The sequence below is a fragment of the Rana temporaria genome, chromosome 1 (genome assembly GCF_905171775.1).
Source record: "Rana temporaria chromosome 1, aRanTem1.1, whole genome shotgun sequence".
NCBI classification, from domain to species: domain Eukaryota; kingdom Metazoa; phylum Chordata; class Amphibia; order Anura; family Ranidae; genus Rana; species Rana temporaria.
In genome coordinates, this window is record NC_053489.1 from 458449328 (window position 1) to 458477066 (window position 27739).

General features: G+C 38.9%; 1 protein-coding gene across 1 annotated transcript in view; it reads left to right on the forward strand.

Moving 5' to 3' along the window:
• The first annotated feature begins 789 nt into the window (after nucleotides 1–789).
• GRID2 (glutamate ionotropic receptor delta type subunit 2) overlaps nucleotides 790–27739 on the forward strand; it is a 740228-nt gene continuing 713278 nt past the window's right edge. Inside the window, exons 1-2 of the mRNA XM_040344854.1 lie at nucleotides 790–820; nucleotides 17180–17464. Coding sequence (XP_040200788.1) covers nucleotides 790–820; nucleotides 17180–17464 — 316 coding nt within the window. The remainder of the gene's footprint in view (nucleotides 821–17179; nucleotides 17465–27739) is intronic.

The following is a 27739-nucleotide window of genomic DNA, read 5'->3' on the forward strand; positions in this document are numbered from 1 at the left end:
AATTATTATAGCTTTGCTTCAGATTTAGTGTACCAAATGTTCTAAAGCTTTACATAGCACAATATGATCCAGTTTTGGGGTTACCTTAATGAATCAATTTTGCAATTCCCTTTAATGTTGTGTTTATAAAAGGGTATCCTCAAAATAGGCTTAAATTAAATAAAAATGTTTATGGCTGTTGTGTTGCTTTAGTCAGTAAATCACATATCTGTGACTTGCTCTCTAGGACCTAATTTACCAATTTTTCATTGTTCAGAAACATCTGGTTGGTAATAGAACCCTATAGAATTATTGTTATATCTTTTGTGACCCCTAGAAAATGACTGTGTAACCCCACTGGAGGTCCTGACACACAGCTTGTTCACCTCTGCTCTAGATTATAGTTGTTGCTTGGAAGTGTTTTTCTGAGAGAAAATGTTGGCAGCTATAAGTAACCCTTAGCAGTATTTCCATGATTGTTTATTTTTTTTTTATTTCAGTTACTACATAATATTATATGTATTACCTTTAAAAAAAAATAAGATTTTGCCTTACAAGTCATCTGTCATATATACAGACAGGTTTCTTGTAATACATTCTATTACCTGGACATGGCACTGCCAGTCTACTGACAATGCATATTAAACTTACTGTAAAGTAAATGAAAAATCTTAGTGCCTAAATGTAATAAAATGCCTTGGTTTGACTGATAGAATCTTTGTTGGATTTTAATAAGGACCCTTGGGTATGCCCTGGACTTATTTCAAGCCCACACTTACAGCTTCCATTATACCTTAAGCCAGTGTATAAATGTACAATGAAGGCCAGTTTCTTGACAAAGGTAAGTTGAGATAGCCAGTAGCAATCAAATAGGTGGCTAGAAGCATTTAGAGTTATAGTAGTTTGCCCTGACCTTGGTATGAGGTTTAGGGAAACAATGGTACTTCAAAGAGAGACAGCAATCAGTGGGCTTCTGTAGAATTTATTTTTCATTCTTTCATTATTAACCACTTCCTGCCCGAAAGTGGTTCAGTTATCCTGACTGGATATGACGTCCAGCAGGATAAGCTGTGATCATGCACAGCGTGGCGATCATTGGTGTGGTGTGTCAGTCTGACACACTGCATCACCAATCTCGAGTAAGAGCCTCTGACGTAGGCTCCTTACCATGTGATCAGCTGTTTCCAATCACAGCTGATAACAGCGTAAACAGAAAGAGCCATTTATCGGTTTTCCTCCACTCGCACTGACAGATGCAAATAGAGAAGAGCCGATCAGATGCTCATATGACAGGGGGCATCTGCGCTGATTTATTATCATTGCAGCCCCCCAAGGATGCCCACGAATGCCCACCAGGATGCCCACCCATGACCACCAGGGTTGTCAATCAGTGCCCATTAGAGGTGCCAACCAGTGCCCATCAGTAATGCCTGCCAGTGCATCCTCATAAGTGCTGCCTATCAGAGCCATCTATCATTGCCACCCATGAATGCCATCAGTGCCACCTATTAGTGCCCATTAGTGTGGCATTTCAGTGCCCATCAGTGTCTCCTATCAAAGCCCATCAGTGCCACCTATCAATGCCCATCAGTGCTGCATATCAGTGCCCAGCAGTGCTGCCTATCAGTGCTGAAAATTAGTGCTTCATCATTAGTGCCACCTTATTAGTGCCACCTCATCAGTGCCTCATCAGTGCCACCTTATCAGTGCCCATCAGTGCAGCCTCATCAGTGCTCATCAGTGAAGGAGAAAACGGACTGGTTTACCATAGGTGTGCGCAGTCTATGGCATTAGGGTGTGCACTCCAAAGCTCAAACACATGGTAGTGATAACTTACTGTGTTCATTCACAAAGGGAAGGGGCCGGTAAATGATATATTTATCGGCCCCTTCCCCCACTCCTTTTAACACTTCCCTAGTGTGTGCCAGCATCAGCAGCCTTTGGGAGAGAATAGGAAGGAAGCCGGGAGTACAGGGGCAATCTGCACTGCACAAGGTGATTAGGGTGTGCCCAGGCACACCTGGCACACCCTGTGCGCACGCCTATGTGGTTTACACAATTTTATAACAGAAACAAAGGAAAACTTTTTTTTCCCCAAATTGTTGGTCTTTTTTAAGCATTTTTTTTTAGCAAAAAATAAAAACCCCAGTGGTGATCAAAAACCACCAAAATAGAGCTCTATTTGTGGGAACATAATGATAAAAAATTGTGTTTGAATACAGTGCTGCATGGCGCGCAAATTCATTTAAAATGCATCAGCGCTGAAAGCTGAAAATTGGCCTGGGCAGGAAGGAGGGAAAGTGCCCTGTGTCAAAGTGGTTAACGAGTATTAATTGTTATTAATATTATGTATATTCCAGCTAAAAAATTCCAGGCAAAAAGAAAAAAACAACAACAACTTTCTTTAGGCCAGGGATCGATAAAAAAAATAATTTATGTTTAACCACTTGCCGACCAGCCACTGTGATTATACTGCAGCGGGTCGGCACGATTCCGCGAACCATCATAGCTGTATGTAGGTCCCTTCAAGCAGGCAAACGCGCACAGCCTGCACTGTGGGGGTGCCGATGTGGGTGGCCCAATGTTGCGATGACCGCTGGCCACACGTGATCACGGGCACGAGCGGCAGAACAGGGATATGTGTGTGTGTAAACACACACATCCCTGTTCTGTGAGGAAAGGAGAGAGAGATTGTGAGTTCCTACAAGCTAGGAACCACGATCTGTCAATTCATCCAGTCAGTCCCATCCCCCTTACAGTTAGAACACACACTGGGGAACACAGTTAACCCCTTGATTGCCCCCTAGTGTTAAACCTTACCCTGCCAGTGTAATTTACACAGTAATCAGTGCATTTTTATAGCACTAATCGCTGTATAAATGCCAATGGTCCCAAAAATGTGTCAAAAGTGTCCAATGTGTCCGCCATAATGTCGCAGTCCCGATAAAAATCGCTGATCACTGCTATTACTAGTAAAAATAATAATAATAAAAATGCTATAAATCGATCTGCTTATTACAATTTTTATTACCAAAAATATGTATAAGAATACATATCGGTTTAAACTGAGGAAACCTTGTTTTTTTTTTTTTTAAAAAAAGGATATTTATTATAGCAAAAAGTACAAAATATATATATTTTTTTTTCAAAATAGTTGCTCTTTTTTTGTCTATAGCGCAAAAAATAAAAAACGCAGAGATGATCAAATACCACCAAAAGAAAGCTCTATTTGTGGGGAAAAAAATAGTTTTTTTGGGGTATAGTGTCGCACGACCGCGTAATTGTCAGTTAGTGCCGAAACACAAAAAATGGCCTGGTCATTGAGCAGTCAAATCTTCCAGGGCTGAAGTGGTTAAATATCATTATTTTAAACAAACTTATATTAGCATCAATCAATCCACCAGAACTAAGACTGAAGCCCCGTACACACGGCCGAGGAACTCGACATGCCAAACACATCGAGTTCCTCGGCGTGTTCAGTCCTGGAGCTGCCGAGGAGCTCGGCGGGCCGAGTTCTCCCATAGAACAACAAGGAAATAGAGAACATGTTCTCTATTTCCTCGCCGAGGTCCTCGTCGGCTTCCTCGGCCGAAAGTGTACACACGGCCGGGTTTCTCGGCAGAATTCAGCTCTGAACAGAGTTTCTGTCTGAATTCTGCCGAGAAACTCGGTCGTGTGTACGGGGCCTAAGGCCTCGTAAACACAACCGTTTTCCTCGACAGAATCCATCCATCGTGTGTATGTTTTTCGTCGAGAAAACTGTCGTGGAACTCAACGAGAAAAAAAGAGAACAAGTTCTCTTTTTCCTCGTCGGGAGTCTCAATTTCCTCATCGTGTTTCTCGTCGGGCTGGTTTACGATGAGAAACACGTTCGTGTTTATGCTTAGAAACCCGCGCATGCTCAGAATAAAGTATGAGATGGGAGCGTGCCTTTCGGTAAAAGTAGCGTTTGTAATGGAGATAGCACATTCGTCATGCTGTAACAGACTGAAAAGCTTGAATCGTCCCTCACCAAACTTTTACTTAACACGCAGTAACATGAGATTAGCAAAAGCAGCCCCAAGGGTGGCGCCAATGGAATCAAACTTCCCCTTTATAGTGCCGTTGTACGTGTTGTACGTCACCGCGTTTGAGAACGACGAGATTTTGTCTTGACAGTGTGTACGCAAAGAAAGCTTGACAAGATTCTCGACAAGCCTAACAAGGAACTCGTTGAGGAAAACAATGTTTCATTTACGACGAGTTCCTTGGTCGTGTGTATAAGGCCTAAGTGAGGAAATACTGCTTAGACACTTCCAATAGGGTTTTTAGGTCTATAGACACACTTGGTGTGTAGGGACATTGCTCAATTATAGTCCCCAAAGAAAACACAGGAAGATGTAAAGCTGCAAGATTTTGCCTTATAAGACATCTGTCATATATACAGTCAGATTTCTTGTAACACATTCTATTACCTGGACATGGCACTGCCAGTCTACTGACAATGTATATCAAACTTACTGTAAAGTAAATGAAAAATCTAAGTGCCTAAATGTAATAAAATGCCTTGGTTTGACTGATAGAATCTTTGTTGGATTTTAATAAGGACCCGTGGGTATGCCCTGGACTTATTTCAAGCCCACACTTACAACTTTCATTATACCTTAAGCCAGTGTATAAATGTACAACAAACGCCGGCTTCTTGACAAAAGTAGGTTAGAGATAGCCAGTAGCAGTCAAATAGGTGGCTAGAAGCATTTAACTTTATAGTAGTTTGCCCTGACCTTGGCATGGGGTTTAGGGAAAAAGACAGTATTGTACTTCAAAGAGGGAAAACCATCAGTGGGCTTCTGTAGAAATCTAAATTTTCTTTTCATGCTTTCATTATTAATCAGGATTAATTGTTATTACTATTATGTATATTCCTGCTAAAAAAATTCAGGCAAAAATTTCAAAGAAAAACAACTCAAAAAATGTATGTTTAAATACAGCTTATATCATTATTTTAAACACATTTATATTAGCATCACACAATCCCACAGAACTGAGACTAAGTGAGGAAATACTGCTTAGACACTTGTAATAGGATTTTCAGGCACATACGCACACCTAGAATATATTATAGTTCCCAAACAAGACACAGGAAGCTGTAAAGCTGCACGCTTTGAATTGTGGTGGCACCCTCTGGCTAGATCATATAGGGTTAGTGGATAACAAGCATCAAAACTGATTGAAAAAAGTTGCTGACCTTCTGAAAGTGCTACATCCTTGGTTACTAACCTGATGTAACTTGTGATTGTTGTAGAATCTAATGTCTTGATTTTGTGACTTATTCCTTATGCCGCGTACACACGGTCGTTTTTTGTGATGAAATAAAACAACGTTTTTTATCATGAAACAAAACAATGTTTTTCAAACTTCACTTTAAAAAACGACGTTGCCTACACACCATCGTTTTTTCAAAATGCTCTAGCAAAACGCGGTTACGTTCAGCTTCTGAGCAATGCGCGGGTTTAAAAATGTTGTTTTAAATTTTGTTTTAAAGGTCGTTTTACCCACACACTATCATTTTAAATGACACAAAAAACGACATAAAAAATAGAAACATGCTCGAATTTTTTTTTTTGTCATTTTTCTGAAGACATAAAACAACGTTTTCCCCACACACGGTCGTTTTTTGTGATGAAATAAAACAACGTTTTTTATCATGAAACAAAACAATGTTTTTCAAACTTCACTTTAAAAAACGACGTTGCCTACACACCATCGTTTTTTCAAAATGCTCTAGCAAAACGCGGTTACGTTCAGCTTCTGAGCAATGCGCGGGTTTAAAAATGTTGTTCGCGGTTACGTTCAGCTACTGAGAATGCGCGGGTTTATAAATGTGTAGTTTTAAATTTTGTTTTAAAGGTCGTTTTACCCACACACTATATTTTTAAATGACACAAAAAAACTACATAAAAAATAGAAACATGCTCGAATTTTTTTTTTTGTCATTTTTCTGAAGACATAAAACAACGTTTTCCCCACACACGGTCATTTTAAATGACGTTTTTTTTTCATCACAAAAAACGACCGTGTGTACGCGGCATTAGAAATTACTGTATTGATTGAATAAATATGAGAACCACAAAATCAGCATTTTCAAAAGGGCATTATAAGTATTTTGTAATGAAATAGACCATAATATTGAAAAAATACATAACCTAATTATGTTCATTATGCAATCATGTAGCTTTTAAAGCTGATCTCTAGGCACACAATGCTACACATTCCCCCCATAACATGTTCCAGCGCCTACCAACTTTCCCCCTGATCCCCCCTCTCTGTGACAGTGGGCGGGGGAATCTTCACACAATTTAAAAACAGTATGGCTTTTCGGGGCTCTGCCCACAGGGCCCTGTAATTCATTCAAAGAGTTCTGAATGAATGAACTATGGCCAACAGCTTATAGTTCTCCATGAACTGCGATGGTGCTGGTGAGTGCTTTTGTAGTTTATTGATTCTTCCTGCAATTCAATAACTGCCTGCTGGTATCAAAGGTATGGACAGACAGTGTACTGAGTGTCTGCAGGATCCTGGCATTGCACCCATGATCTGTTCGTATGCCTGCGTCCACCGGAAGTGAAGCAACAAGGTCCCAAGCTCGCTGCTCGTTTTTATGCAAAGCACTTTACAGCATGTGAAATGTGAGTAACTTTTTTATCCAAATAAACTGTGAATTTTTAAACGTCAAACGTACTGCACCAAGAGGCTCTGTATTCTCTTATTTCTCCACTTATACTCGAGCCCCCGAGCGCCCCCCCCATCTTTCATCCATACAATACTGGAGACGCTGGAGAAGGAAGGAACCCCCTCCCCCACTGCGAATGACCTAGCATTCCACCTTATCTTTTAATGCTGCTTACCTTACAGCAGTTAGGTAAGAAGGTAGTATACCTACGGGTGTTACTTACACCAAAGAATCACCTTTCACAGGAGTCACAGTGCCACCTGTTACTGTTACAGAGCACCAGCAACATTACACTCTGCACCCTGAATCCAGAGGAATTGATTTTCCCCTTCTGAGATTCGCCAGCACTTTAGCACCTTTTGCTACACTCACAATGGACTATAATTTTACACCCATTGCTTTTATATGATAATTTTTTGAACATATTTTTATCTTTGAATATATTTACACTTATTTTACTGCACTTGTAGTCTCTTGTTTACAGCACAGCAGCACTTTTTATATTTATTTATATAAAATATTCTCTCTGTATTTATATATCTAGGTTTATATGTCATTATATGTGGGAGCGCAACACCACTATTTGATATTTTTTTGATAAGCATCCTGCTGCCTGCACTTTCTGTTGAGGGGACTTGTTGTCCTTGCTTGGACTCTTTTGGTCAAAAATATTTTTTTTTTTAGCACAGGCACACGGCACAATGAAAATTCATAGCAATGGTTGACAAGCTGTATTATTCACTACCATGCAAAAAAAAAAGGGGGAGGGGGGGTTTTAGAAAAGCATACTAGACGCTTTAATATTTTTTTCCTTAGGCCCCGTACACACGACCGAGTTTCTCGGCAGAATTCAGCCAGAAACTCAGTCGGAGCTGTATTCTGCCGAGAAACCCGGCCATGTCTACACTTTCGGCCGAGGAAGCCGACGAGGATCTCGTCGAGGAAATAGAGAACATGTTCTCTATTTCCTCGTTGTTCAATGGGAAATTTTGGCTCGCCGAGATCCTCGGGTGGCTTCACAAGGAACTCGACAAGCAAAACGATGTGTTTTGCCCGTCGAGTTCCTCGGACGTGTGTACGAGGCCTTAGAGTACACAATGCTATGGTGTATACTTTATATTGTGATGGTTACACAATATACTAATACATCATCATGCCAAAACTGGCAGTCTGATGATCTGCTGTTTTGGTGACTGTGTAAGTATTCCCAGCCAACCCTGAGCTTATTAAATATTAAACACACTATGAATACTTTGTATTTTTGACTAAAATAACAACATTAAATGGCAAAAGAGAAATGTTAAAAGCAATAACTAAACACAATAGCTTCACGAGTGCTGACGTAGTGACAAAATGGGTAAATATAACTTTTATGTAATGGTGTACATGTAGATTCATCTTGCTACAGAAGTTCAATTTTCTTCAATGTCACTTGCTTGATTTATTTATTTATTGTTTTTTTTTTTATATATATTTTTCAAGTCTTATTCTCAAAACCCAATGTCTTTGAATAACAATTTCATAACTAAAAAAACAGGTTTTACAATGGAAAGGCAAGGGGACAATAGTACTTTTTTGTAAGCAGTCAGCTATTTTCCTTACCTCTTTACTAGCAAAATTATTAGATTACACTTTCTAAAAGGTAAAGAGAAGTCATTGCTTACATAACTGATTGCAGTGCTTCTTCCTACACTGGCAATGATAAACGACCTTCCACTGCAGTAATGTAAGAAACCAACCTGCTCATCTAATAGTTATCACTGGCCTTCCACCCCAATCTTATTCTCTATTTATTTTATGCTTGGTAGATCTGATCTTATGATTATTGGTCATGTAACACTGGTATTAAATTGTACCCTATGACTGCAGGGGCTGGACTGTATTGCAATGCAAACATTTTAAATTTTTGTCTAATTTTGTTAAAACATATATATATATATATATATTCAATATTTCGCTATTATCTCTGGCAAAGCTTGTAATATTTGCCTTGGGGGTGTTATGGCAGTTGCTATAAATAAATAATTATAGTAAAGTTCTAAGTGCAATCCAATGTGCAATCCTTAAAAAGTGCATAAAACGAATACATATACATAAAGCATTAATAACAATGCGTGTCTACTAAAAAAAAATGTGATCAAACAGCTTTAATCCGGTAAAACTCCAAAAAGCAGTAAAAATAATTCTAAATATATGAATTAACTATCAAATGAAAAACTGGTAATGAATAACTATAAAATGTCCAAGATGTGATACTACTGTATCTTCATGCAAATAATGCATAAGCAAAGTGTAAAAAGTGAGTCTCTGTGTATAAATAAAATAGATAAATAATCCAATATCGTGCACAATCTTCTACTATCCACAGCAATTTCTGAGTGTACAGTGCTCCAATCCACAGCAATTCCTGAGTGTAAGGTGCTCCAATCCAAGTGACCCCGTTTCCCCCAGGCTCTCACCTTGGCTGACTTGCAAACAAGCCTTTCTAAATCCACAATGACCGCAGCTCCTGGAAGGCAGTATAACCTCTAGCGTGGAGGCATGGCTCTTTTGGTTTCTCACTGTAATCTCAAGGTACCTGTACCCAGCACATGAAGACCAGGGGTCCAGCTGACACCACCTTTATAAAGATATGGCTTTAAGGAGAAATCTTCCAATAGGGCCAAAGTCTCAAAGCAGTGGCAACCGGTTAAGAAGGGAATTCCCTTCACTTTGTAAAGGCTTCCTCCTATTTCCTGATGAATGGAGATTTCAGCTGGTTTTTCATCTCCAGCTGAATAAAGGTCTTTATTTAACAATTTTGATGACTCTGTATTTCCTGATCTCTATATATTGTTCTGCCTCTCAAACTCAAAGAATATTGAAGCCAGGGGATAGTGCATAAGTCAGTAAACTAGCATTTTCAGAAAGACGTTTTCATGTTAACCCCATGATTCTTTCAGGAAAAGTTTTCTATAACCATTTACCAGCCACAAAATTTAAAATGAATGAGAGGTTGCAAAAGAGATCAGGACGAACCCTCCAATTTGTTTTCAAATATAGTAATAGTAAAAAGGTCAGGTTGGAGCATGTAGGGCCTTTACAAGATAATATTGTGTTGGTCCCTGGGGAAAAGGGAAGGCTTCAGAGGCCGAAGTTGTCAAACAAATCTGTTTTTTCTTATGAAGAGGTAAGCAAAAACGTAGACGAGGGAGTGGCTGTTTGACACAGTTCACCACACACGGCTAATGTGTACATTAAGTCTAAAGGCTTGGAAAATTAAGCTTATACATGGAATGAAAACTGGCTAAAAGACCATATTCTGAGAGTAGTGATTCATTATTCATACTCTGAATGGTATGAGGTTATTACTGGTGTACCCTGAGGCTCAGTGTTGGGACCCCTACTTTTAACATATTTATAAATGATATAGGGTCTGGGATTTAAAGTACCTTTTCAGTGTTTGCAGATGACACCAAGCTATGCAGTGGAATAACGTCCTTACAAAATGTCTCCAACTTACAAGCTGACCTCAATGCACTATTTTATTGGGCAACTATGTGGCAAATGAGGTTTAATGTTGATAAATGTAAAGTTCTGCACTTGGCTGGTAAAAACATGCATGTATAATACATTCTAGGAGGAGAATAGCTGGGGGAGTCTATAAAATAATATAACATCGTAAAAAAAAAAAATTTCCTTCATATCCTGGTTCAAACTAGAAATAGGCACTTGGAAGCCATGTGGTTTAAAATATTTTAAGATATCTTTGTATAGTAATGCCAGTATGTCACCCCAGTGAAGGAAAATGTATTTTAGAGTTTGGGTTCCATTGTTTTCTGGAATTTTTAGACACAATCACATACAAATTGGAAATTGTTTATGGGAAATTATCCATAATAGCTAAAGAAAAACCAACTGGGGGTAGACTAGGTTAACAGGATCAAGCAACTGTAAGACTTGTGGAAATAGATAATAAAGCCTGGTATCCCTTCAGCGTTGCTATATGCAGTGCACACATCAAAGAGTGAAGATGCACATTAGCCAGTTACATCAATGCTATAGTTGTTAGCTTTGTGCAAAATATAAATAAACAGCATGACCTATGTCCATGGGTCAGTTTAAAAAACGGTCGTCTAATGTAGCCACCTGCCTGGGGCATATGTATGAAAACTAGAAAAGCTGGAGCAGCTGCCAATAGCAAGCCATCAGCTCCTAGCCTCATTTGAAACAGAATATTTTCTGATGCTGTCAGCACCAGCTCTGGTTTTTATAGAATAGTATCACTGGGGATCAAATCTCCCTACACTAGCAGGAACAACTTCCAATTATGTTATGAGGTAAGGAACAATAAGGATGTGCTAATCCAAAGCGACCAATCACAATTCACCTCTAACCAGTTAAAGACCACCCACTGCATATATACTGCAGCAGGGCGGCTCTATTTTGCAAAACAACTTACATGTAAACAAGGCAGATCCCCATTCTGACAGGGGACAACACTGAGATTGTCTGTTCCTATTATTTAGGAACAGCAATCTCTGTGTTGTCTCAGTGAGCCCATCCCCCACACAGGTAGAACATATATTGAGGGATCACAGTTAACACTTTAATCGCCCCTAGTGTTAACCCCTTCCCTGCCGTGTCATTTATACTGTGATCAGTGCACTTTTTTAGCACTGTATTGGTTTTATTGGTCCCCAAAAGTGTCACTTAGGGTCAAATTTGTATGCCACAATGTCGCAATCACCGCCATTACTAGTAAAAACACAAAAAGTCCATAAATCTATTCCGTATTTTGTAGATGCTATAACTTTTGCACAAACATTTCAATATACGCGTATTGTGATTTTTTTTTACCAAAATTATATAGTAGAAAACATATTGGCCTAAACTGATGAAGAAATAATTTTTTTATATTTTTTTGGATATGGATTATAGCAGAGAGTAAAATTTTTTTTTTATTTTTTTATTTAAACACTGGTAAAAAAAGCTATTTAACGCCCCCTAGTAACTTTCTAAACCACCACTGCACCCAGGATAGACTAAAATACCTACAGCTGCTACTTAAATGTAAATAGTGAATCTTTAGTGAAAAAAATAGTAGCGCTCTGTTTCAAAAAACAGTACTAATAAAATTATTATGTTATAATAACATAAATTGACACATAAAAATTAAACCACCAAGTGAAAGTGAATTAATAGTGCATGTAAATGATCCATAAACATATATAAAAACAGCTGAAAAAAACTGTGTTTTATACAAAAGTGTCCATAAATAACACAGATTAAGCAGTGATTGATCAATGAATGGTATCTTTCTTGAAAAAGTCTTGGTACAAACTTTCCACCACACCTCATGTGCTTGTGAATCCACTCCCAAAGGAAAAAAAACTCACCTTTCTTTTTTTGTTTATAGCGGGGTTATTTACAAAAGGAAAATCCACTTTGCACTGCAAGTGCAAACTACAAGTGCAAAGTACACTTGAAATTGAACTGAAAGTGCACTTGGAAGTGCAGTCGCTGTAAATCTGAGGGGTAGATCTGAAATGAGGGGAAGCTCTGCTGACTTTACTATACAATCATGTGCAAGCTAAAATGATGTTTTTTATTTTCATTGCATGTCCCCCTCTGATCTACAGCACCTGCATTTCCATGTGCACTTTCAGTGCACTTTCAGTTCTGTAATAAATATCCCCAAAAATATATAAAAAAATAAAAAACATTTCCTCAGTTTAGGCCGATACGTATTCTTCTACATATTTTTCATTAAAAAAAATCACAATAAGCATTTATTGATTGGTTTGCGCAAAAGTTATAGCTTCTACAAATTAGGGCATTGTTTTATGACATTTTTATTAATATTTTTTTTTACTAGTAACGGTGGCGATCAGCGATTTTTATCGATACTGGGACCTTATGGCAGACACTTCGGACACTTTTGACAAATTTTTGGGACCATTGGCATTTTTATGGGACGACGGCGCTGCTATTTGTTTTTAGCCGCTCCGTCGCGATCGCTCCCCGGAGCTGAAGAACGGGGAGAGCCGTGTGTAAACACGGCTTCCCCGTGCTTCACTGTGGCGGCGCATCGATCGGGTGATTCCCTTTATAGGGAAGACCCGATCGATGATGTCATTCCTACAGCCACACCCCCCTACACTAGTAAACACACACAAAGTGAACACTAAATGTTACAGCGCCCCCTGTGTTTAACTCCCAAACTGCAACTGTCATTTTCACAATAAAGAATGCAATTTAAATGCATTTTTTGCTGTGAAAATGACAATGGTCCCAAAAATGTGTCAAAATTGTCCGAAGTGTCCGCCATAATGTCGCAGTCACGAAAAAAATCGCTGATCGCCGCCATTAGTAGTAAAAAAAATAAATAAAAATAAAAATGCAAAAAAACTGTCCCCTATTTTGTAAACGCTATAAATTTTGCGCAAACCAACCGATAAACGATTATTGCGAGTAATATAATAAAGTGTTACTACATTACCAAAAAAAATATATTCAAGGTGAAAAGTATCATATTATCCTGTAGAATAAAATGTACTTATTATTACCACCTTAACTCTTTTACACGTAATATTTTTTATCAACAGGTGACTTTGAATATATTTGGATGACATTAATATTATTAGTATTGTAGATATACTTCATTGTATGGTTTGTAACTATAATATAAAAGAACTATTTACTTTACGTTTGATTTTAAAATACATTTATATATGTCAAACTAATATACTATTCATGTGGCAAAGGATTACTCTAATGCTTTGACTGAAATTTATCTCAATAAAAACTGATTTTTTCTTTAAAATGTCATACATCCAAAGCAATATATGAACCTGTATTTTCTGTAACACAATAATTTTTTTGAAAATCCTAACTAATATATTATAATTGTTCTTTTATGATGATCTTTTAAGCAAAACTTCTGAACAAGAAAAAATTGACCTTATTATATTTTAACTTTAGTATATAAACCTGGTTAAGTGCCTCACAAATAAATTCAAATTATTACCTGAATATAAATTCCCTTCATTTCCCTTCCAATTCCTCTGTGTTACCCTCTTTAGAAAGTATGAACATGCACATTGACATTTCACTGAGATGCAAACTAGCAGTGCTAAGAAGAGCATTCACCAGCTGCCTTCACATTTCATAAAGATAATCCAGATATTTTTAGATGAATCAACGAGTAATCCTCCTAGTAAGGTATTTCAAGTAAATATCATGAATTACATTTTAACAATTCAAAGAATAGGCTTACGTCTAGGCTGAACTTTCCTGTGCAACAATTGTGTAGCTAGAGTCAAATGTTTTAGAACATTGGTTTAAAAGAGTCTAATTTGGCCATGGATCTTTAAGATTATATTAGAGAGTTATCCATAGATTTATAAAAAAAAATCTTTTGTGAAGGAAAGTCTCTTCTTAAGAAGTAACTTTAATTTTGTGTCCAGTTTCCAAGCTAATTTTTCCGAATCACTTACTTCACTGCACTGATGCCGTGTACACACGATCGGTCCATCCGATGAGAATGGTCTGATGGACCGTTTTCATTGGTTAACCGATGAAGCTGACTGATGGTCAGTCGTGCCTACACACCATTGGTTAAAAAAAGATCGTGTCAGAACGCAGTGACGTAAAACACAACATCGGTTACCTAATCTTGTTTTAAATTTAACTGATAGATACCTATCCATCGGTTAAATTTAAAACAAGATTGCTTTGTTTTAACCTATGGATAAATAACCGATGGGGCCCACACACAATCGGTTTGGTCCAATGAAAACGGTCCATCAGACCATTCTCATCTGTTTGACCGATCGTGTGTACACGGCATTAAACTAATATATGGCCTATAAAGTAATTCCTATTTTGTAAATTAAAAAATGATTAGGGTGCCAAGTGAACAGAGGTCCACTTGAGAAAATGAGAGAATATACTCCTTTTGTAATTCACCACCATTGTGTTAAGAATAATATTATGTATTTAGTAAATTAACTCCATGTTATCTATTTCTATTTACATTCTTAAGAGAAAGGCACAAGGGGTTACTAAAGGAATTGAGAATCTTGAATATTCACTTCAGTTATCTAATAATGTTAAAAGCAAATTTCCGTTTGCATGTGAATGGATAATTCGCCAGCTCTTTTTGTAAATTAGCTCAATGCCATTTCCTTGGTATTTCTTCATAAAATCATTCCTAACTACAAACATTTAATAATGTATGTACATTCTATACCAATACTTACAACAGGTACATTACTTTCTTTCATTCACATCCTAACTGTCTTCTAACATACACCAAAAAAGGGAAAATACAACCCAGAATGCTGAATACATCATTGCCCAAACCTAGAATATCGACCAATGTTAAATTAATATTTGCTGTACAAGATGTAATCTTAAATGAATCATGCAAGAAATGCATCACTTTTTTTAAACTTCAGCTATTTCCTGGAGATCTCATTAAAATACGTACAAGACACCTATTATTTTACACGGTGCAAATTGCTGCCACTATTTAGATCTTCTCATACATGTCAAATTATTTCAGCACAAAGGGAGAGGGGAAATTGCTTTCAGAGAATGAAAAAAAAATGCTCACTTTCCTTTGAGATTTAGATATAGAATATTGTAACGGTTAGCAATATCTTTTTAACAGTCATAAAATATAGGCCTGGCAAACCTTAACAAATATTGCAGCAAAATATGTGAAGTCATTGATGCAAAGAGGCCAAAAAGACAAGAGATTTGTCATAAATGAACGCTACATGGCTAAAAAATTTTTTTTATTAATTTAGAAGCGAGTAAAAAAGAAAAATCTGACTCGCAATATTCAAATCATGGCATTTTGTTTCTTGTTTTCCATTGTGCATTATAAAGCTTACAATATTGCAATTTAGTTCAAAAGAGGAATAAAATACTTTTTCAAGCCAGCTATGGTGGTTTTTGCTGAATTACCTACACCCACATACATTAACAGGTATATTTCTAATGATAATAGAATGCAAAGTGTATCTCAATACAGGGCTTCATAAGAATAGGGGATAATTTTACATTTATATGCACATGTTCTAATTCATTTTTACTTTCCTTTTTATTTTACCAGTGTTACATCCTTAAACAAAGATAAGAAATTTGCATCTACCCATTTTGCTTCTGTAGGGATCTATAACCAGAGGATCTAGAATTTAGGGAAAAACACCTAAGTGAACCTCCTCTAATTCTAAAATGATAAAAAAAAGCCACCTTTTAAGTACATCAGACATCTCCACAGGAGAACACATTTGTTTTGATCCTCCAAAGGGCACCCAGGAATCCTTGAAAACATGGTTTTCAGCTCTATCCATCTGTCTTCACTACTGCAGTTTATTATTGGCTCATAACTTTGTTAACCGACCAAGCTATAATAAGATGCAAAAGTCAGGAACAGGTGGGCAGAGCGGGTAAAAATGGAAGTTGGTTGTATACAGTACTAAAGCATCTAAATTTGTTGAGCTTCTAGAGCGTTTGGTGGAAAGGCAACCATGTTGTGTATGGAGGTGCCTACACTGCCAGGGAAAAGAAGGTTTCATAGGTTTTGCATTGGCACAAGTTTGCTTTTCAGGAGATATAAATGGCACTCATAATAACCAATCAAACCTTACCTGTGATTTTGCTAGATCATTTTTGAAATGCAAAATTCTGATTGGTTGCTCTGGACAGCATATCCTTAAAGTATACCTCACATTTTATCACCCCCCCCCCTTTTTTTCCATTTTTTTTTGCCAATTTAAACCTTTTATGCAATGCATTGTTTATACAAACTTTGGCCAATAGGTCACTGAATGGACACGGTATCTACTTCCAATATGGCTATAAATGTAAGAACTACTGACCACTTTCTCTGAAAAAACATTTCAAATAGCAGCAATGATGTTCAAAGTACATTAATATAGATCAGCTTGTGAAGATTAACTAAACTGTGGGCAGATCAAAGAAAGACTATTGTGGATCAAATGTTGTGAGCTTATCTCTTTGAACAAAATCATTGTTCTTTGTGCTGCTTTATTGTATACAGTATGTGCACATGTGTTTCTATATATAGTATATTTAACATTTTCAATAAATAGTTAAACTTGTGTGCATTTTTCACTTTTTAGTACATGAGCATGTAACAGTAATTATTCCTGCATTTATGATATGTGTACAAATAATAGTTTCTGTATATATATATATATATATATATATATATATATATATATATATATAAAGCAACGTACATATTGTACAAGTAATACATTTTTTAGCATGTAAACATAAGCTCTAGAACAATGTATTCTAGTAATAAAAAGCATAAAATATATAAAATAGCCAGAATTGTTTGCCCTGCAGCCTATGTACCAATACTTACAGACATTATTACATTTAGCATGTATGTGTCAGCCATTTTACGTAAAAGTACACTGCACACATGTGTCACTGTCATCTTAAATATGATTTTGTTTCTTTCAGCTTGCGACCTTATGAACCAAGGCATATTGGCTCTCGTCAGCTCTATCGGATGTGCATCAGCCGTGTCCTTGCAGTCTCTTGCAGATGCAATGCATATTCCTCATCTCTTCATGCAGCGATCCACAGCCAGAACGCCAAGAAGTAGTTGTGGGCTCAACAGGAATAAGAGGATTGATGACTATACATTGTCTGTTCGCCCCCAAGTCTATCTGAATGATGTTATCATAAGAGTCGTCACTGAATACGCCTGGCAGAAATTCATCATTTTTTATGACAACAACTATGGTAATTTTCTATTCACATATCTGCATACAATACAAGAGGCTGATGCTTTTCTATGTCCATCAATGTTTGACGATTAGTTGTTAAAAATTGTTTCTAGAAATCCCAAACATTTAGGCTGCATTCACACCTGAGCGTTTTGTAGCCTGAAGCTATAAAACGCTAGAGGGGAAAAAATACATTATTCTCTATGGAGATGGTTCGCGAATCGGGCTGATTCGTTTTTGAACGTTTGTATTCCCATGGAAACTAATGGAAAGCTTGATTCAAGCGTCTAGCGCGACAACAAGCATTTCTACGGGCGTTTTGTCGCTTTAATCTGTTCTGTGAAATAGAATATTCACCCAGGAAGAAGATAAAAAAATCTACAAACAGCAACAAATGATGAAAGAGATGAGCATTTTTCCTATTGACTAAAATGAAAAATGACAAAGTTCAAAAACGTCGGACAACGCTGTATGCAAACGTGTGAATATGTGTTAATACGCGTGACAAAACGTGCGACAAAACACCGGGAAAAACGACCGAAAACGCTACGCTCAGGTGTGAATGCGGCCTTAAGGTTAAGAGGGATGAGCACGCATAAAGGATATAAATTAAAATTGAATTAATACATATTCAGGAATTGCTTACCCCAGGTTTCATTTAACATTAAACCAAGCTGGTCCAAACAAACTATTTCCTTTAGCAACTGTCAGCGCTGTATAAAATGTCTGTAGCATCAGCTATATACAGTATAGTAAACAGAGCTGTGTTCTAGCAACAGTTAATGGCCTTCATGTTCCCTTCCAGCAACAAAATTGAGTCAATCTGAGTGTTTCTCAGCCATTTATGGGAAGCTTTGTCTTTTATGAACGAATACAAATTTTCCCAAGGTGGAGATCAAGAGGTGACCTGCCTGACTTTCCAACTCATCCATTTAGAGGAAGCCTTGCATTCATTCATAGAATATGAAGTTTCCTGTGAATGGCTGACTGAGCAGCTCACAGTCTGAATCTATTTTGTTCCTGGAATGGGATGACTGCCATAGCACAGCACTGTATACTGTATGTAACTAATGCTACATACAGTTTATACAGTGCAGGCAATGGCCCATGTTTTAGTGAAGGATAGGAATCATTGAATCATTTGGACTAATTTGGTCTAAACTAACTATTTAAAGTTAAATGAAACTTGAAGTTAGACTTTAATGATAGTCTTTTTTTTAATAACTGTAAGTAATAGCTGACAATGTTGTACACACATAGTGTTAAATATACTGGGTAAAATATCACATAAGGGATAGGATCATCATTTAAAATTGAAAGAATACATATTCAGGGATTGCCTACTTAATAATAGCTGTATCACTCACAGATAATGTATCACACATATGTAATCACATTCTGATTGTTCCTGTCATCAAGAACTATTGTAATACAAGACAAAAGATGGGCGTAAATTGTAAAAGACTGCCATAGTGTTCTCTCCATTCCCTTTAGATGGGGGCTTCCTATTGTGTATAAATCTGCAAACTTTGTTCTAAAAGTGCATGTATAGTCTTAACTTTGGCTAGAGTAGAGTTAAAACCCATGCCAGGTATTTTTTTTGCTCTTGGTATATCATTGGTGAAATGTCCCTTCATGTTCAATCCCAGAGAAGCAACAGAAAGGTAATGGCCATTCTGAAAGTGAGAGAGATTCCCCACGTATACAGTTGATCACTAGTAAAAACAGAGGAGTACATTTTCTCACTAGGGACATAGACAGCAAACTTGATATGGGACAAACCCTTTCCCCAATCTCTACAAAACCAGACAACGGACGTGTTAAAAAAAATGTACTGTAAAGCTGATTGCATTGTCCCTTCTCTTTCTGTCTGTGGATGATGACACTGTAGTTATTTTAATTTAAAAAAAACTTTTTCCTAATTGATGTACAGCTGTGACATGGCTCTGATTTTTCCCAGCCTGTCCTGGAATACAGATTAAAAACAAATAATTAATATCAATACAGGCATACCCCGGTTTTAAGTACACAATTGGGTTTATTTACTAAAGCTGGAAAGCAAAAAATCAGGCTCACTTCTGCATAAAAAACAATGAGCTTCCAGGTTTTATTACCAGTCTTAATTGAACAAGCTGGGGATAGAAGCTCATTGGTTTCTATGCAGAAGTGAGCCTGATTTTGCACTTTCCAGCTTTAGTAAATAAACCCAATTGTGTACTTAAAAGTGGGGTATGCCTGTACATTGTTTTAAATTGTCATACAAATATATACTGTATTTGAAATAAAATCTTACTTATTTTGTGGAAAGGGCATATTGTGGGTGGATTTCTACCACTCACAGGCTGTGTCATGCCCCTCCAGCACGTGTCTTATGCCCCGTACACACCATCACTTTATGTGATGAAAAAAAACGACACTTTCTGTGAAGTAAAAAATGACGTTTTTGAAACTTCAATTTTCAAAGACGAAGTTGCCTACACACCATCGTTTTCTCACAATGATCTTGCAAAGTGAGGTTACGTTCCACCACGTTTTACCATTGAAGCTTGCTTCATAAGTAGCTTCTGGGCATGCGTGGATGAAAAAACATCTTAGAAAACAAAGTTTTTTGCTACACACGGTCAATTTCTGTGAAGTAAAAAGTGCACTTTTGAAAAACGACACATAAAATTGAAGCATGCTTCAATTTTTTTTGGTCGTTTTTTACAAGACATAAAACGACGTTTTCCCCCACACACAGTCAATTAAAGTGACGTCATTTTTTTTCATCACATAAAGTGATGGTGTGTACGCGGCATTAGAATAAGAGGGAGATGACTCAAGATGTAATATCTGTGTTTAGCAGGTTAGTGGGCATTGAGGAGAAGGGAAGAGATGGGCTGTCATTCACCACTGTGTACAAGCCCACATGTGTGACTCTATAATCGCATGGGCTGCTCAGATGTGAAAGGGTGGAAATGCTCAGGATAGAAACTCACTGGAAAACTGAGCATGTGCAAAGTTGCCACTACAGCTGCAAAATCCCGAGCTGCATTGGGGACTTAGACAAAAGGGGAGATAGAGAACAGCAGGATCCAATTGTTTTTTTGCTGAATACAGAAGACAAATCTCATAGTGACTGAGTGAGTATGAACAGCATGTAATACAGCATTTATTGATAGTTTTCTATAATGTGGATTTAGTGACACTTTAATTATCAGGCATTAGCATCTCCCCTTCTACCCTATAATAATCACTGCAATAATGGAAACTTTCCCCTCCTTTCTGCCTGGGCCATTTTTAAGTTTTCAGTCACATTTTGAATGACAATTACTTAGTCATGTATGTAGACAGGGGATACTAATGTGCAAACCAATAAGGAAACTAGGGCGAGCAGCTCCCAGCATAAAAAGGTGTTCTCACACTAACTGTAAATGGCAATCAAAGAAATGTGGAGCTTACTGCATAAAAAATATAAAACATGAATATATATCTAATCAAAAATTAGTAAAGACTAGTACAAATAGGCAATTTGCAAATAATAGCAATGATGTAAATAATCAAATTTATCCAATGTGCAAATAGCAAAATCCGATGTGCAAATAGCAATGACCAATGTGTAAATGACAATCAGTGAATTCCACGAAATATGCATAAAAATATATGAATATAAAAAGGTTGATAATTTATCAAAAAATAGTCCCATGAAAAGTGCAACAAGATAATTTAATGAATCCACAACGTGCAATGCAGTTCATCACAGATAAAGTGCAGAGTGCCAGTATCCAAAGAGTCTCCACATCTACTCTGTGTGACACCGTTTCCCCACAGCCTCTCACCTTATAGATACAATCAGTGAGCGTCTCTGAAGTTTCCAACACTAGACGATCGATTCCCTGGACGTTCCCAATGGAAAGACAATCATCAAATTCTCAGGCTCACTTCCATGAAAAGAAAAGGGAGGGCTCCATTGTGTAGTATTTTCAAAATGTTATTAGAGCAAAAACATAGTAACTTACATTAACAGTAACAGGCAGACAGCGTAATGAAAAAAAGGAAAAATATCTGGTCTCGACTGCGACCTGAATTAACATCACCCGACTCTCTACCTCACGCGTATCATCACGGATCACATGACCTTTGAGAAAGTCACATGATCAGTGACGATACACGTGATGGAGAGAGAAAGGTGACGTCACTTCCGGTCACGGTCGGGACCGGATTATTTTCTTTATGGCCGAGACTGGATGTTTTTCCTTATGTTCATTACAGATCCCTCTCATCATAGATCCCCCTTTACAAAGCCCCCATCACAGATCCCCTTATAACAAAGCCCCCATCACAGACCCCATCACAGATCCCTCATCACAGAGTCCTCTCCATCACAGATCCCCCTATCACAGAGCCCTCCCCATCACAGATAACCCCATCACAAATCCCTAATTTCAAAGCCCCGATCACAGAGCCATTCCCCATGACAAAGCCCCCATCACAGATCCCTCATCACAAATCCCTCATCACAAAGCCCCCCATCACCGATCCCCCATCACAGATCCCCATTCACTAATCCCTCATTACAAAACCCATATCACAAATCCCTCATCACAAAGCCCCTCATCATGGAGCCCCCCCCATCACAGATCCCCCATCACAGAGCCCACATCACAAATCCCCATCACAGATCCCTTATCACAGAGCCCCCATCAAAGAGTCCCCCATTACAGATCTCTCATCACAGATCCCCATCACAAATCCATCATCACAGCGCCCCATCACAGATCCCTCATCCAGAGCCCTCCCCATCACAGATCCCCTCATCACAGAGCCCTCCCCATCACAGAGCCCCCATCACATATACTTCATTACAGAGCCCCATCACAGATCCCTCATCTTAGAGCCTCCCATCACAGATACATAATCACAAAGCCCCCATCACATATGCCTCATCCAGAGCCCTCTCCATCATAGATCCCCTAATCACAGAGCTCTACCCATCACAGATCCCCCATCACAGAGTCCCCCATCACAGATCCTTCCATCACAGAGCACTCCCCATCACAGATCCCCCATCACAGATGCCCCATCACAGAGCCCTCCCCATCACAGATCCTCCATCACAGATCCCCCATCACAGAGCCTCATCACAGAGCCCCCATCACAGACCCCCCTTTACAGAGCCCCTATCACAGATCCCCCATCACAGAGTCCTCCAGTGGTATTACATTGCCCCTTCCTTCCATAAGATCGCAGCACTCCCCCTCCCCTTCCTTGATCACACAATACGTAAAGCATCCCAGGTCCAGACAGAGGGCGGGACTTTTCAAGTGAAAGGCAGGTGATTGATTGCTGGGACCGCCTGCTTCCTAGAAACCAATCACCTGCTTCTAAACTTGAAAAGTCCAGCCCTTTGTCCAGACCTGTCTTGCTTCACGTCTTGTGTGAATAAGGTAGCAGAGGGGAGGGGGAATGCTGCTATCACATGGAAAGAAGGGGCAGTCCGCAGCCAGGGAAATCCCCCTGGAGGCCATATAGTTTGAGGAATCAGTGGTGTATAATTATATATATATATATATATATATATATATATATATATATATATATATATATATATATATATATATATATACTATAAATTGTTCAATCCTGATGTGCTGCCTGCCTTGTAGACATGTGCAATTTGTTTCGGTCTGAATACAAATTCGGACACATTTTTGGTTATTTGAAGATGTATCCGAATTAATAAATTTTGTTTATTTGTTTTCTAATGAATTTCACATTTAAGGAATAAGTCAAATTTGGATCGGTTGAAAAATGATCGACCGATTTGAATACTGTGTGAAGATTAGCTGGTCCTTAACAACCAAAGACTCATCAGCTATCAATGGGCTTGCCGGCAATGAAAAATAATTGAAAAAAAAACAACCCAATTTATACCAGGCCCTTGGGGTCTGGTGTAGATTTTAAGGAGAACCCTGTGCCAAAATAAAAAAAAGCCATGGGTCCCACCAAAAATCCATACCAGACCCTTATTTGAGCACGCAGCCCAAAGGGTCAGAAAAGGGGGAGGATGAGCAAGCACCCCCTCCTGAACCATACCAGGCCACCCTTCTCCTGAACCATAACAGATCACACACCCTCAACATGGGTGCCCCCCCACCCCAAAGCACCTTGTCCCTATGTTGATGGGGTCAAGGACCTCTTGCTCAGTTTTCAAGTGAGTTTCTATTCTGAGAATTTCCTCCTTATCACATCTGAGCAGCCCATATGATTATAGAGTCACACATTTGGGCTTGTACACAGTGGTAAATGACAGCCCACTCCCTCCCTCCTCCTTAATGCCCACTAACCTGCTAAACACAATGGGGGTGGGATATTACATCTTGATTCACCTTCCTCTTATTCTAAGACACAGGCTGGAGGGGCATGAAACAGTCTGTGAATGGTAGAAACACACCCATAACATGTTATTTCCACAAAATAATAAAGACAGTATAAATGTGTATGACAATTTAAAACATTGTATTGATAATAATTATTTATTTTTACTCTGTATTCCACCCCAAAGCACATTTTTCCCAAGTTGATTGGGACAAGGACCTCTTTCCCATAACCCTGGGCTGTGTTTGTGGGGGGTATGCGAGTGGGGGGGGGTTATTGGAATCTGGAAGCCCCCTTTAATAAGCAGGCCCCCAGATCCTGCCCCCCGTGTAAATGAGTATGGGGTACCCCTACCCATTTACCAAAAAAGTGTAAAAAGAGAATAAAGACAGTACACATGTATTTGACAATTCCTTAATTAAAAAACAATGTCCTCTAATGTAGATCTATCATCAATCACACCCAAAATAGGAAAAATAAAACATCCAGCTTTGTTGAAGGCTCCCTGCTGATTATCTGCTCCTCCATCTGACATTTCTTAAATAGCCTAGGGGCCGAGTCACCCGATGACGTCGGCGGGTGACATCACTGACCAGGGCATGATGCGGCACCCTCCATGTTGAAGGCATGTGGTCTGGTATGGTTCAGGAGGGAGAGGGGCACTCGCTTTTCCCTTTCTTTATCTGACCTGTTAGGCTTTATGCTTGGATAAGAGTTTGGTATGGATTGTGGGGGGAACCCCACCATTTTAAAAAAATGGTGTGGAGTTCCCCTTAAAATCTGTACCAGACCTGTTTTCGTTTTTGTTTTCCTTGCTGGCATTCTTTTTTTTTTACACTCAGCTGTCAGTGGGGAAACCCACTGACAGCTGATGAGTCATCTGTTGTTAAGGACAAGGTGGCTGGCTTCCTAGCCCATTGCTTAACAACCAGCTATTTCTCACACAGAATTCAAATTGGTCAATCATTTTTGACCGAAACGAATTAGAATCGTTCTGAAACTTTGGAATTTGTTAGAAAAATATATAAACAAAATGTAATGAAAACAAAACAAAACTAAACAAATTCAAAATTGAATCTACAAAACAGAATCAGTAACATAAAGAATCTATCTAAATTAAACATAACAATGTTTTTCCATTCTGCACATGTCTTCTGCCTTGAGGCTTTTTAATGCCGGAACAGTTCAAATATCCCCAAAACCCCTTTTCAGAAAGTAGACAGTCCAATGTTTGTAATAAGAGGTATGGTGAGTTTTTTGAAGTTGTAATTTTTGTCAAATTTTTGGGGAAAAATAAAGAAATTTTAACTTGCTTTATCTCACACACAACATAGGCCATTCTGTATGCTTCATGAGTATGGGGATACCACATGTGTGAGATTGTTATACAGCCTAGATGAATAGAAGAACCCGAAATCCAAGGAGCACCTTTTGGACGCAAGAACATAGTCAGCGGGATGTGCAGATGTGTTAGTTAAGGCGCAGACAGAGAAATGGTCAGCAAACAAGCAAAGGAATGGTCCAGACAACAGGCAGTATGGTCAATAAACAGGCCAAGTTTAGTACATACCATGACTGCAATGATTTGCTTTGCACCTGTACACCCAATGATCATGACCCAATCAAGTGACTGGGGTTGCTTGTGCAGGGTCAAAGAGGTAAAGTAGGTGGTGAGGAGGCAATACTTCCAGCAGAGGTAGTTAGTCATACATGCTTGGGACAAACATAGATCTATACAAAAAAGTTCATGAAAAAACAAAAGACAAAAACAAAAGGGCAGAGTCGATAGACTACTCTGTCTTTTTTTGCCATCACTTTCTATGTTTCTATGTTTCAGCTATGTTTCAATACAATGAAGAGCAATGTGAATATGTATGGCCCTTATAGTGACACTGAGACTGCTGTGGTGGTGATCAGGGATTCTGTGACTGCTGTGGTCGTGATCATGAACATTGTGACTGCTGTGGTGGTGATCAGGGATACTGTGACTGCTGTGGCAGTGATCAGGGACAGTGTAATTGGTGTGACAGTGATCAGCAATACTGTAAGGCCCCTTTCACATGTCCTGGTTGGTGCGGTTGCTGTATTTTTGCAGCAAGAGTCTGCAGATTTAAACTGATGGCAGGCTGACAGCAGCCACTGCTGTTCACAAGTAGCCACACACAGAGCGATTAGCTGCAGTTTGAGACAGATGTCTGAGCCTGAATGTGGTCCATAAATCAAATATGTCTCATCGAAAGCAATAAAACATTAACAGCGCTGAATGAAACGTTATTTCATCTGAACTAAAATTTCATGATCTGCTATACTGAATGGTCAGAAATATCAGTCAAAACCCCATTCAAATGACTCCTCTGAGGTAATCTCCAAAAAAGTCTCATAGGGAAATGCAGCAAAAATGTGTGTGGCAGCTTTAAAGTTCACTTCACTGGTGTCAGTGCTGGACAATAGTATGATCCATCCCAGGTGAAAGCAGAGAATCCTGTCACTTGTGTGCCCCTTAGGTTATTCTACTCACCAGACCTCAGCTCAATACAGCATTGAACACTCCTCTTGTCCAAAAGATCATCAGCCACTCGCCTCCAGATCCAAGCTCAGTGCAGCATAGGCATTCCTTTTATTCAAAGGTCATCAGCCACTCTCCTCCTGGTATGCCAGTTGTAATTAGTGGGTACATGCATGCGTCAAAGCGGTCATGGAAGTGAACAGAGAAACTCTTTCTCAATGCTTCTTTCATTGACGATCAGGGAGTCGATTTCCATGCTGGCACAGAAATCACGTCTGATCACGATGTAAACAAGAAGAGCCGGTTATCGTCTTTTCCTCACTCGCATCAGACGCGAGTAGAGGAGAGCCGATCGGCTGCTCCTCTGACAGGGGGGGTTTGTGCTGATCGATTATCAGCACAGCCCCCCCGAGGATGCCCACCCTATACCACCAGGGATGCCACTAGACCACCAAGGATGCCACCAGACCACCAGGGATGCTCACCACCAGGTATGCCACCCTAGACCACCAGGGATGCCAATCAGTGCCCACAATGGATGCCAATCAGTGCCCACAATGGATGCCAATCAGTGCCCACAATGGGCATCACTGATTGGCAGGCATTGTTGTTTGGCACTGATTGGAATCTATGAGTACAATATAATACATTACATCCGTGCCACCTATCAGTGTCCATCCATGCCCATCCGTGCCACCTATCAGTGCCCATCCATGCCCATCTGTGCCACCTATTAGTGCCCATCCATGCAGCCTATATGTGCCCATCCGTGTCACCTATATGTGCCAATCCATGCCGCCTATCTGTGCCCATCTGTGCCACCTATCAGTGCCGCCTATCAGTGCCCCATCAGTGCTGCATATTAGTGCCCATCAGTGCCCATCAATTCCACTTCATCAGTGCCACCTCATCTGTGCCCATCAGTGCCGCCTTATCAGTGCCCGTCAGTGCAGCCCCATCAGTGCCCATCAGTGAAGGAGAAAACATACTTATTTATAACGTTTTGTAACGGAAACAAAAAAAAAGCATTTGTTTTTCAACATTTTCTGTCTTTTTAATTTTTTTAGCAGAAAATAAAAAATCCAGAGGTGATCAAATACCACCAAAAGAAAGCTCTATTTGTGGGAACAAAATTATACAAATTTAGTTTGGGTACAGTGTAGCATGACCGTGCAATTGTCATTCAAAGTGCAACAGCGCTGAAAGCTGAAAAATGGTCTGGGCGGGAAGGTGTATAAGTGCCCTGTATGGAAGTGGTTAATCCTGCTGCTGGCCAATCTTTTACTACCGTATCTGCAGACCCTTGAATCCTGTAAAATATCTTCCTGTACTCATGATCTCTGCTGCTGATCAGTTTTGCATTACTGTGTTATCTGCATATCTTTTAATTCTTGCAGTAAAACACCTGTTGGTACTCTTCTTCTCTAG